This window comes from Symphalangus syndactylus, chromosome 7 (genome assembly GCF_028878055.3).
Source record: "Symphalangus syndactylus isolate Jambi chromosome 7, NHGRI_mSymSyn1-v2.1_pri, whole genome shotgun sequence".
NCBI lineage: Eukaryota > Metazoa > Chordata > Mammalia > Primates > Hylobatidae > Symphalangus > Symphalangus syndactylus.
In genome coordinates this window covers 93118508-93131644 of record NC_072429.2, presented here as the reverse complement: position 1 = coordinate 93131644, position 13137 = coordinate 93118508, and the positions used below count along the sequence as shown (strand labels likewise).

At 40.6% G+C, this 13137-nt stretch overlaps 1 protein-coding gene across 2 annotated transcripts in view; it reads left to right on the top strand.

The window, feature by feature from the left end:
* Window positions 1-5796: 5796 nt before the first annotated feature.
* Window positions 5797-13137, top strand: part of VIRMA (vir like m6A methyltransferase associated) — a 65295-nt gene continuing 57954 nt past the window's right edge. The window contains exons 1-2 of one of the 2 annotated variants that reach the window (XM_055286782.2): window positions 5856-5950; window positions 10978-11032. In XM_055286782.2, the coding sequence (XP_055142757.1) occupies window positions 10985-11032 (48 nt within the window). In that variant the 5' untranslated portion in view covers window positions 5856-5950; window positions 10978-10984. Of the gene's footprint in view, window positions 5951-10977; window positions 11033-13137 lie in introns of both variants that reach the window. The other variant, XM_055286781.2, reaches the window with a different exon arrangement.

Sequence of the window (13137 nt, the reverse complement as noted above, 5' to 3'; positions counted from 1 at the left end):
CCAGTATCACCCTTATACCAAAACCTGGAAAGGATATAACAAAAAAAGAAAACTACAGACCAATATCCCTGGTGAACACAGATGCAAAAATCCTCAACAAAATACTAGCTAACCAAATCCAACAGCATATCAAAAAGATAATCCACCACAATCAAGTTGGGCTTCATATCAGGGATGCAGGGATAGTTTACCATAAGTAAGTCAATAAATGTGATACATCATACAAACAGTATTAAAAACAAAAATCATTATTATCTCAATAGATGCAGAAAAAGCACCTGACAAAATCCAGCCTCCATTTATGATTAGAACCCTCAGCAAAATCATTATAGAAGGGACATACCTCAAGGTAATAAAAGCCATCTATGACAAACCCACAGCCAACATTACACTGAATGGGGAAAAGTTGAAAGCATTCCCACAGCAAAGTGAAACAAGATAAGGATGCCCACTTTCACCACTTCTATTCAACATAGTACTGGAAGTCCTAGCCAGAGCAATCAGATGAGAAATAAATAAAGGGCACTTAAATCACTAAAGAGAAAGTCAAACTGTTGCTGTTCGCTGATGATGTGATTGTATACCTAGAAAACCCTAAAGACTCATCCAAAAAGCTCCTAGATCTGACAGGATACACAATCAATGTACACAAATCAGTAGCACTGCTTTACATCAACAATGACCAAGCTGAGAATCGAATCAAGAACTCAACCTCTTTTACAGCATCTGCAAAAAAAAAAATTAAATAAAATACTTAGAAATATACCTAACCAAGGAGGTGAAAGATCTCTACGAGGAAAACTACAAAACACTGTTGAAAGAAATAATAGATGGCACAAACAAATGGAAACACATCCCACACTTATAGATGGGAAGAATTTTATTTAATTTAATTCATTAATTTATTTTTTGAGGAGTCTTACTCTGTCACCCAGGCTGGAGTGCAATGGCACAATCTCAGCTCACTGCAACCTCTGCTTCCTGGGTTCAAGCGATTCTCCTGCCTCAGCCTCTCAAGTAGCTGGGACTACAGGCACATGCCACCACGCCTGGCTAATTTTTGTATTTTTAGTAGAGATGGGGTTTTGGCATGTTGGCCAGGCTGGTCTTGAACTCCTGACCTCAAGTGATCTGCCCGCCTCAGCCTTCCAAAGTGCTGGGATTACAGGCGTATGCCACCGTGCCTGGCCCAGAATTTTAATATAGGAGTTAAAAATAAATTATTTAGGCAGATAGTGAGGGTGAGGAAGTCCTCAGTAAGGTTTTCCTTTTAATGAAAAGCAGCCCCCAAATCATCTTGTTTCTAACAAAGAGCAGCCTGTAAAATGGAGCTGCACACATGTACAAGCAAGCTGGAAGCTTGCATGGGTGAATGCCAGCAGTTGTGCCAACAGGAAAAGGCCACCTGGGACTAGGAATGTTCAAAATGGTGGCTCCATCTTCCCTTTTCTTTTCCAACCGTGTGTGCAGTAGGGAGCAGACAACATGGTACTTACCAAGTGGAAAGCCTATTTGCATAATAAGATTAGGGTAGGGCAGCCAGCTTCCTCGCAGACTATGTAAACATTACACCCGGTCCAACCAATCTGTGGGCCCTATGTAAAGCAGACACTGCCTCCTCAAGCCTGTCTATAAAATCTGGTGCATTCCCCCACGGGCTAGAATTACCATTAGGGAGCTGCCCCCATGTCTGTCTGTCTGTCTGTCTCTCTCTCTCTCTCTCCCTCCCCCTCTTCAAGAGAGGGAGCTGTTCTCCTTTCTCTTTCTTGTGCTATTAAACCTCACTTCATGTGTGTGTCCACGTCCTCGATTCCCTTGGTGTGAGACAACAAGCCTTGGGTATTACCCCAGACAACGATGCTGCTTCAGAATCATGTGAAAATGACAATACTGCCAAAAGCAATCTATAAATTCAATGCAATTCACATTCAAATACCATCATCATTCTTCACAGAACTTGAAAAAAAAAATCCTAAAATTCATATGGAACAAAAAAAGACCCCAGATAGCCAAAGCAAGACTAAGCAAAAAGAACAAATCTGGAGGCCTTACACTCTCTGAATTCAAACTATACTACAAGGCTATAGTTACCAAAACAGCATGGTACTGGTATAAAAGTAGGCATGTAGATCAGTGCAACATAATAGAGAACCCAGAAATAAAGCCAAATATTTATAGCCAACTGATCTTTGACAAAGCATACAAAAACATTAAGTGGGGAAAGGACACCCTATTCAACAAATGGTGCTGGCATGATTGGCAAGCCACATGTAGAAGAAGGAAACTGGATCCCCATCTGTCACCTGATACTAAAATCAACTCACGATGGATCAAAGACTTAAATCTGAGACCTGAAACTATAAAAATTCTAGACGATAACATAGGAAAAACTCTTGTAGACACTGGCTTAGGCAAAGAGTTCATGACCAATAATCCAAAAGCAAATGCAACAAAAACAAAGGTAAATAGATGGGACCTAATTAAATTAAAAAGCTTCTGCACAGCAAAAGAAATAATCAGCAGAGTAAACAGACAATCCATTGAGTGGGAGAAAAATCTTCACAAACTACGTATCCAACAAAGGGCTAATATCCAGAATCTACAAAGAACTCAAACAAATCAGCAAGAAAAAAATAAATAATCCCATCAAAAAGTGGGCAAAGGACACGAATAGACAATTCTTAAAAGAAAATATACAAATTCGCTGGACACAGTGGCTCACGCCTGTAATCCCAGCACTTTGGGAGGCCGAGGTGAGCATTGTCTGAGGTCAGGAGTTCAAGACCTGCCTGGCTAACATGGTGAAACCCCATCTCTACTAAAAATACAAAAATTAGCTGGGGGTGGTGGTGCATGCCTGTAGTCCCAGCTACTCAGGAGGCTGAGACAGGAAAATTGCTTCAACCAGGGAGGCAGAGGGTGCAGTCAGCCAAGATTGAGTCACTGCACTCCAGCTTGTGCAACAGAGCGAGACTCCGTCCCCCCCAAAAAAAAAATATATATATATATATATATATAAATTGCCAATAAAGAAATGAAAAAATGCTCAATATCATTAATTATCAGGGAAATGCCAATCAAAACCACAATGAGATACCACCTTACTCCTGCAAGAATGGCCATAATTAAAAAATAAAAAAATAACAGATGTTGGCATGGATGTGGTCAAAGGGGAACACTTTTACACTGCTGGTGGGAATGTAAACCAGTACAACCACTATGGAAAACAGTATGTAGATTCCTTAAAGAACTAATAGTAGAACTACCATTTGATCCAATAATCCCACTACTGGGTATCTACTCAAAGGAAAAGAAGTCATTATATGAAAAAGACACTTGCACACGCATGTTTATAGCAGCACAGCTCACAGTTGCCAAAATACAGAACCAGCCTAAATGCCCATCGACCAATGAGTGGATAAAGAAAATGTGGTATATATATATATATATATAAATACTACTAACTCAACTACAAAAAGAACAAAATAATGGCATTCACAGCAACCTGGATGGAACTGGAGACCATCATTCTAAGTGAAGCAACTCAGGAATGGAAAACAAAACATGGTATGTTCTCACTATTAAGCAGGAGCTAAGCTACGAGGATGCAAACGCATAAGAATGATATAATGGACTTTGGGGACTGGCGGCGGGGAAGGGCGGGTGAGGGAGTGAGGGATAAAAGACTATGTACACATTGGATACAGTATACACTGCTCAGGTGATGGGTGCACCAAAACCTCAGAGATCACCACTAAAGAACTTTTCCATGCAACCAAACATCACCTGTTCCCTCAAAACTGTTGAAATAAAAATAAAAATGTAAAAAAAAAAAGGATATCAATGCTAAGAAAATCAGACTGTAAAAATGACAACAATAAAAGCACTATATAGTACATTGGTTAAGGCAGAGCTTAGGGGAAAATTTATATACATAAACACACATACTAATAAATAAGAAATATGAATAAAAATAAACATCAGTGGCAGAAATTAGAAACAGAACAGCATATAAGCCTAAACACAGAAGAAGGGGCGGGGCACAGTGGCCACACCTATAATCACAGCACTTTGGGAGGCTGAGGCAGGAGGATTGCTTGAAGCCAAGAGTTTGAGACTAGCCTGGGCAACAAAGCAAGACTCTGTTTCTCTAAAAAAAAAAAAAAAAAAAAAAAAAAAGGCAAGAATCAGAAAACAGAAAAATATTAGAAGCAATAAATATCAATGCAAGAACAAATAATAAAAGATAAACTATAGCTAGCTAATAGAGGAAACTGGATGGCTGAGGAAGGATGTGGATAGGAGATTTACTTTAGAAATTCATTTATTATTAAATATTTCAGACATACCAGAAGTTACAAACAATAATGTAAGGCATGCTTGTGAAATTAACACTAACCTAAATAACAAAACATTACCAAGGCATGTGAAGCCTTTCTGTTCTTCTCCATTACATCTCCCTCCAGTTTACCACTATCTTGAAATTTTAGTTACTCCAATGCATGACTTTGTAATTTCATGACATATGTACACTCCTAAAATTTTATATTCTTTTGCACGTTTTTAATTATATAGATGTTATTTTACATTATATATTTTTTATTTCCTTTTCTTAGAGATGGGTGTCCCCACTGGCCTCCAACTCTTGGGCTTAAGAGAGTCTCCTGTCTCAGCTTCCCGAGAAGTTGGGACCACAGGAACAGGCCACTGCACCCGGCTTGCGATGAGGGGAGTTAAACTTGTTTTGTTTTGGTTTGTGTCTTTTTTTTTTCTTTTTGTGAAGAACGGGGTCTCGCTATATTGCCCAGGCAGTTCTCCAACTTCTGGGCTCAAGCGATCCTCCCGCTTCATCCTCCCTAAGTGCTGGGATTACAGGCGTGAGCCAACGCGCCCACCAACCCTGTTTTTTCGGTTTTTCATGCTAGTAAATATAGTACTGATTCATTCTCCATACCTGCTATATACTATTATATAAATACGCCACTGTTTACTTATTACTTCTGTCAATGGCACTTATGTTTCCTGCTCTTTTGCAACTTATAAAGTTTGCTATGAATATTCTTGTATTTGTAGATACGTGGGCGAGAACTTTCCTAGAAGAGTGGTAGGCACGTGTAATTTTACAAGCTATTTCCTAGTTGCTCTGCTAAGGGTTTGTGCCATTTAGACTACCAAACCCGCTGTGTTTATCTCGTAGCTCCAAAGCTCATCAACACCCGACAGAGAAGCTTACTTTTCATTCTGCCTCTTGTTTTATTGTTCCTGGTACTTCACGTTATACAATTCCTCGAATTTTATTTCAATTACTCCTCACAATCAGCCTATGGGTTAGGTACGATTTTTCACATTTTACAGACAAGAAAACAAAGAATCTCTTCGTTTGTTGAAACAACAGTTTTCTCTATTTAAACCAATGTCTTACTTTTCAACCTCGCTCACTGTTATCTCTTTGCTCCCAGCGCTGGAAAAAGTGGGACATCCCCTTCGGTGGGTGTACGGGATTGGTATCCAAAGTTGGCAGCCTTCCCTCCCCCTCCTCCACCCTCTCCAAAACCCCGTCTCCGCACTTCGCCACCCGGGGACCGCTGTGACTCTGCAACGCGGCGGAACGACAGGGTTTGAACCACTGGAGACCCCATAGTCCCCATCTCACTTCCCTCTGCCCCCCTCTGCCCCCTTCTGCATTCTAGGGGGCGCCCTCCGCCGCGCTGGAAAAGGCGGGGCCGGCAACTTCGGGCAACAAGATGCGTTGGGATAGGCCGAGGTTTGCGGCGCTAGTGCTCTGGTCACCGGAAGTCCCGCTGTTTCTCCCTCTCCTGAGTCGCTGTCGCCGAGGTTGGAGCTCTGCCCCGGAAGTCCTCCCCCCTGTTCCCCGCCCGCGGCAAACATGGCGGTGGACTCGGCTATGGAGCTGTTATTTTTAGATACTTTTAAACACCCAAGCGCTGAGGTAAGGTTTGGCGACTTGATTCTGACGCTGCTTCTCGACTTGGGACCTTTACAAAAAAACCGTTAGGCGTTCTCGACTTTTCCTTCTGCAGATTGCTTCTTTAATTTCTCGCTTACACACAGACACCTTCCCCCGAGCTGTGTGAGCATCGCGTCTGAGGGAGGGTTGCAGCAGCCCCTTCATTTCCTTGCTTTAACTTGGGCCCTCCGTATCTTTGGTCGAGTTGGCTTTTCTGCTTGCATGGCTTTATTTTTTATTTTTCCTGTCAGGTTTGGGCCTTGAGAAGGATCAGGGTTCTCAGGTTTACCTCAGATGGCGTTTGGGAGGGGTCTTGGTTTGACAGTAGTGTTTGACAGTAGTGCCGGAGTCTGAGCAGCTTACGTTGGCTTCGTGGTGTCCGAATCACGATGTTTCTAAATCCTTTCTCTTTGGCTTCTTTTCTGTCGGGAGTTATGTTCCCCAGTTGTGACACTCATTCGGTTTAGGATTACGGTGCTCTCCAATTTGGCCTGAAACTTTAGTACTTGTCTCTCGGAGAGATTTCACACATTAGGAATGAGATGCATTCACGGAGAATACTTGCGAAGAGGAGAGAGTTGAGAGAATTATAGTTAAACTCATCAGCAGACATGTCTTTTGAGGGCGGGGGTGGAATGTTGTGGAGTAATATTTCTGTACAAAACTACTTGAGCGCCCCTGAATGTACAGTTGGCCCTGCAATATGTAGATTAAACATAGTTGGTTAACTAAAGATTCCTGAAAGCAGACCAAAAATGAACTTGAATGAAGTCTACGGAGAAATTGTTAAAAAAAAAAGTGAACTTCACATTTCTCTCTCTTAATGTAAGCTTAATTTAGAGAACTGTTCTTTCTTTGGAGATTATTTTTTCCCTTTTATTTTTATCAAGTGTGCTCTTGTATCAAGCTTTTTGAGGACAGATATAATTTCTCTTTTTCTCAGCTGTATCTCCAGTGCCTAGGACAGTATTAGCAAAATGTAGGTGCTCAATAAATATTTGAATGGAAAATGTTTAAAATGTTCTTTCTTTTATGAGATAGTAATGATAGTGGGTAGTGATTGTATCATAATGCTTTACTTGGCAAAATAAAAAGTTGACAGCTGTGATCTAATTTAACGAATGGTTTATAGGTTTGTAAAAGTCAAAAGTTGGAGAACTTTGAGTTAGCATTTCTTACTGACAATTAATTTATGGTCTCACATTTAATGTGGGTCAGTTAGCACTGTTTGTTCAATGACTATATCTCTCTGACATTCCAGCCAAGATTTAGAAAACCCTCAATGGAGGCAGTAGTTGGATCAGAACAAACTTTTCATGTGTATAGAAATAGAGAACGGTTAAAACTGAAAGAGCCGGGCGCAGTGGCTCATGCCTGTAATCTCAGCGTTTTGGGAGGCGGAAGCAGAAGGATTGCTTGAGTCCAGGAGTTTGAGACCAGCCTAGGCAACATAGTGGAACCCCTGTCTCTACAAAAGAAAATTAACTGGTTGTGGTGGCTTGATCCTGTTGCCCTAGCTACTCGGGAGGTTGAAGTGGAAGGATCATTTGAGCCTGGGAGGTCAAGGCTGCAGTGAGCTAAGATCACACCACTGCGCTCCAGCCTGAGCAGCAGAGTGAGACCCTGTCTCAAAAGGAAGAAAGAGAGAAAGAGAAAAAGAAAAAAAGAGAAAGAGGCATGTGATGAATTAGTTTAGTACTATTCTAGTTTAGGAAAATTGGCCTTCATTAGTTTATCATATATTTAATCTATTCTTTTATTCAATCTTAGGTAAACATTGAGTACCTTGAGAGCATAGGGCAGGTGGTAAATGCCTTCTTCTGGGGTGATTGGGGAAGGCATAGTAGAGATCACGTTTAAATCAAGTCTTGAAGGAGGAAGTAGGGGTTTGTGGGTGATACGAAATATTGAAATGTTTGTTTTCAAGAAGTTATAACTCAGTATTGGAGATTAGATCCACAAAATTGTGATTTGAGTTAGAATGTGATGATCGCATAAAGAAGCACAGTGTGAATTCGTTGGGGTTTATCATCTTTGTTTACAAAATGCCCATCGGTAACTAATGTATTAGAACTAGCTCCCTTTGTGCATATAAATAAAGGATACATGATTTCAGAAGAGGCAGATATAACTTTTCATTTGAGTGTATCAGGAAAGACTTCATCAAGGTGTTTGGCTTATGAACTTGGTCTTTGGTGAAAGGGGCAATATTTCACAGTTGTAATTAGGAAAGGAGGGCATTCTGCTGGAGTAGTCAGTCGTCTGTTAGGGTATGCTTGAAGTAGCAGTGTGAAGTGGCACCCAAGGCAGTTCAAAGACAGATCATGGAGCTCCTTGAATGCTCAACAAAGAATTACGGACTTTAGGCCAGGCGCGGTGGCTCACGCCTGTAATCCCAGCACTTTGGGAGGCTGAGGCGGGTGGATTGCCTGATGTCAGGAGTTCGACACCAGACTGGGTAACATGGTGAAACCCCGTCTCTACTAAAATACAAAAAATTAGCTGGGCGTGGCGGTGTGCGTCTATAGTGCCAGCTACTCGGGAGGCTGAGGCAGGAGAATTTCTAGAACCCGGGAGGAGGAGGTTGCTGTGAGCCAAGATCACGCCACTGCACTCCAGCCTGTGCGACAGAGCAGACTCTGTCTTTTAAAATAAATAAATAAATAAATAAATAAAAATAAAATAAAAATTATGGACTTTATTTTGTAGGAAATGGGTAGTTTTTGAGCAGGCGAATCATACAATTAGCAAGATACATTAGGTAGATTACTTGATCAATAATACTTAAAATGGTTCAGAGAAGGCCAGGCACGGTGGCTCACGCCTGTATCCCAGCACTTTGGGAGGCCGAGGTGGGCGGATCGTGAGGTCAGGAGATCGAGACCATCCTGGCTAACATGGTGAAACCCCGTCTCTACTAAAAATACAAAAAAATAGCTGAGCGTGGTGGTGGGCGCCTGTAGTCCCAGCTACTCGGGAGGCTGAGGCCGGAGAATGGCGTGAACCTGGGAGGCAGAGCTTGCAGTGAGCCGAGATTGTGCCACTGCACTCCAGCCTGGGCGACAGAGCAAGACTCCGTCTCAAAAAAAAAAAAAAAAAAAATGGTTCAGAGAAAATAGAGGTTTTTTTTTTTTTTTTTTTTTTTAAGACTAGGTCTTGCTCTGTCACCCAAGCTGGAGTGCAGTGGTGCGATCACAGCTCACTGCAATTTCTCCCACCAGGGCTCCATTGATCCTTCCATCTCAGCCTCCCAAGTAGCTGGGACTACAGTTGTGCACCAACACGCCTGGCTAATTTTCGTATTTTTTTGTAGAGACGGCGTTTTGCCATGTTTCCCAGGCTAGTCTTGAATTCCTGAGCTCAAGCGATTCTCCCACCTCAGCCTCCCAAAGTGCAAAGATTACAGGCGTGAGCCACTGCAGGGCCCACGCTGAGTTTTCAAAGGTAGTCATCTACATTTTATAGATAAGGAAACTGAGCCTGAGAGATTAGGTGACTTTCCTAAAATAGCATAGCTAGATTAAGATCCACCATCACACATTTTTCTGGCTCTAAAGCAGTGCTGTGCTGTGTGCCAGTGGAACTACATAGGAGAGGATTTATACAAGTTTTGGATATATACAAATTTCAAGTATAGAATTGACAGGATGGCAACTGATTGTGTGAAGGAGATAGGGTAGTTAAAAATGGTAAAATTCTAGTTTTAGAGACAGGAGAACTAGTGGGACTAATGATGGTAAGAGTGTGAAAGTGAGTTTGATGGGAACGGGATAATTAGCCAGATTAATTTGCCCCGTAGGAAGTTGAGAATCTGTTTTAACAATTATTTAAGAAAAACACTTTTGAAGGTGAGGGTATGGCTTTAGGAGAGGCAATACAAGTCAGAACAAAACCCATTGCCCTTGATTTCAAAGGAATTTGTAATATAGTAGGGAAGAGACATTTATTAGTTTCACACAGGGAATCCTTATTGCCAGCTACCATTAACAGCTCTTTTTTTGGTATTGTATTTATTTTACCAATAATTTCCTCTTCACCACATAAAGAATTGATACACATTTATAAGGCCAATCCACTGAGTTCAGAAGATAAGCAGTTAAACTTATTAAAAGACAATTTGATTGTGAGGAAATAGTGTTCCCGTGAATGAAAAAACACAACATTACAAATCAAGAATGCAAGATAAGCCAGGTATTGTGGCATGTGTGCCTGGGAGGCTGAAGTGGGAGGATGGCTTGAGCCCAGGAGTTGGAGGACAGCCTGGGCAACATAGCAAATGCGGTGGCTCATGCCTGTAATCCCAGCACTTTGGGAGGCTGAGGCAGGCGGATCACAAGGTCAGGAGATTGAGACCATTCTGGCTAACCTGGTGAAACCCTGTCTCTACTAAAAATACAAAAAAAATTAGCCAGGCATGGTGGTATGCGCCTGTAGGCCCAGCTACTCGGGAGGCTGAGGTAGGAGAATGGCGTGAACCTGGGAGATGGGACTTGCAGTGAGGCTAGATTGTGCCACTGCACTCCAGCCTGGGCGACAGAGCAAGACTCTGTCTCAAAATAAACAAATAAATAAATAAATAATAAAAAAATATAAAAAAGCAAACTATATCTCTAATGTTAACATATACAATATTAGAAAAAATTATGTAAGTTAAAATCAGATTTAAGCAAGATTATTTGGTAAACAAGTATATGAGTGGAAAGCTATTGTATTTGTATATTCCTGTTGATGAGTGAATTAGTTTCCTTTCTGTATCTCTCCCTATTGTAATCAGCTTTTACTTTGTATTTTGTACTGTAATTAACAGCTGTCTTTATACTAATATTTTTCCAAATCCTCTAGTGAATATTATGCTTAAATGTATACACTCGTTGCCCACGTTAATATTACAATACTGTAATACTGTTTTGTGGTTTCGTTTTTCACGTAACAATGTGTTGTACATCTTTGTGAATCAAGAAGTAATACACCTATGTAATATTTTTAAAGTAAGCTTTTTTTTTGGCTAGGTAATACATGTATGAGGTACAAATACAAAAGGTACAAAAGGGTATATGGCAAAAAGTAAGTCTCTCATCACTGTCCCCTAACTATCTTGTTTCTCTCCTTAGATATTCTATATAATATCCTTTTTTATTGGCTGTGTAATATTCTTTAAGTGGTAATGCTATATATATTTTTTGAAACAGGGTCTTGCTCTGTTGCCCAGGTTGGAGTGCAGTGGTGTGCTTATGGCTTACTACAACTTTGACCTGGGCAATCCTCCTGCCTTAGCCTCCTGAGTAGCTAGGACTATAGGTGCACATCACCATGCCCGTCTAGTTTTTAAAGTTTTTTTTTTTTTTTATAGAGATGGAGTCTTGCCGTGTTGCCAGGCTGGTCTCGTACTCTTGGCCTCAGGCGATCTTCCTGTCTTGGCCTCCCAAAGTGCTAGGATATTAATGCTATTATTTATATACTAAATTCTCATACATTTAGGTTTCTGACTTTACAGTAGTGTGTAATATTCTTGAAACTAAATTGTTTTATACATTTTTAGTTATTTTTTTAATAGTACTTTCCAGTGTGGAAGTGCTGGGTTAAAATACAGTCCTAGGAGAGTAGGTTGATACTGAAAAATCCTGTATTTTAGAGGTCATTTAAAAATTATTGTAGGAAACCAATTAGGAACTCATCTGCAGAAGTGAAAAAGGAAGTGGTAGCAGTAGATGTGATAGCTGAAGGAGAGGGTAGAAAGAGAAGATAATTGCAGGGATAGAAGAATAAGGAAGGGAAACATTTATGCTGTGACCTTTAAACATGCAGGTAAATGACTCCTTCCAAAGATAATTGTGGCTCAGAGTTGTGGAATCTGACCAGTCTTCTTCATATTCCTGTTACTTTCCTGATCATGAACCTTCCATGATTTCCCATTGTTAACCTCTTTTCCTAGGCTTTGTTTTTAATTCTCTGAAAACACAATTCAATAACCATTAATCAAGTGCCTATTAAAAATTCATTTATTAAATGAATATGCTAGGCACTATGAATATACAGTAAACTAAGACACAGGTCTGTCTTCTTTAAACACATAGTCTAATGGGAGAGATAAGAGGCAATTACAGTTCAGCTAGATAAAGGACTTTAGGCACTAAGAGGAGAGGCACCTATCTAGATTTGATCTGGCTCAGCTTTCAAGAGAAAGTTTACTTGTAAAAGGCGTTGGGGCAGAAGGATGTGATAGATTTAAAGCAGAGAGAACATCATGAGTGAGGGCATAAAAATGAGAAAAAGCATGGTAAGCTAGGGATATAAGTTTGGAGCGATAAAGAAGCCAGTCTTGTTTATAAGACCTAGGAATTTGGCTTGGAGGCAGTAAGATCAGGGGAGTGGTACATTTATAGTTTAGAAAGACCATACTTCAGTAGGAGAATGGGTTGATAGGAGGCAAGAAAAAAGCACAGGATGCAAAGGCATAAGAATGATATAATGGATTTTGGGGATTCGGAGGGGGAAGGTTGGGACGGGGGTAAAGGATAAAAGACTACATATTGGGTACAGTGCACACTGCTTGGGAGACGGGTACACTAAAATCTCAAAAATCACCATTAAAGAACTTATCCATGTAAACAACCACCTGTATCCCAAAAACTATTGAAATAAAAATTTAAAAAACAAAAATTAAAAAAGAAGCACAAAATCAGTTAGGATTCTATTGCTGTAATTCATATTGGGGTGATGTAGTATATGGAACTAAAGGAGTGACAGCCAGAACGGAGGAGAGCTTTAATCAATAGGACTTGGTGTTTGAATAGATAGATGATATAGATGAGAGAGGATGAGAAGTCCAGCATGATAATGTCTTGGGCAATATGTGGATGGTGATGCCATCACTAATGTAGGAGAATTCAGTTTGGATTTGTTGAGTTTGGTACACAAGGGACATTGAAATGGAGAGGCTGAGTGGGCAGTTGGATCTAGTATCCTGGGGCTCAGGAGAGAGGTCCTAGATGGAGATACAGATTTGAAATTGTCTTCTGGCTGTGGATGAAAATCTTGTTTTTGTAATTCTGTTGGTTGTCCTTAGCTACTCTTCTCTGCTTTCCTCCCCTGTTTTGCTATTTTGCCCTCTAGCTATGATGAACTATGTTTGCAATTTCTTTCTTTCCTTTTTTTTTTTTTTTTTTGAC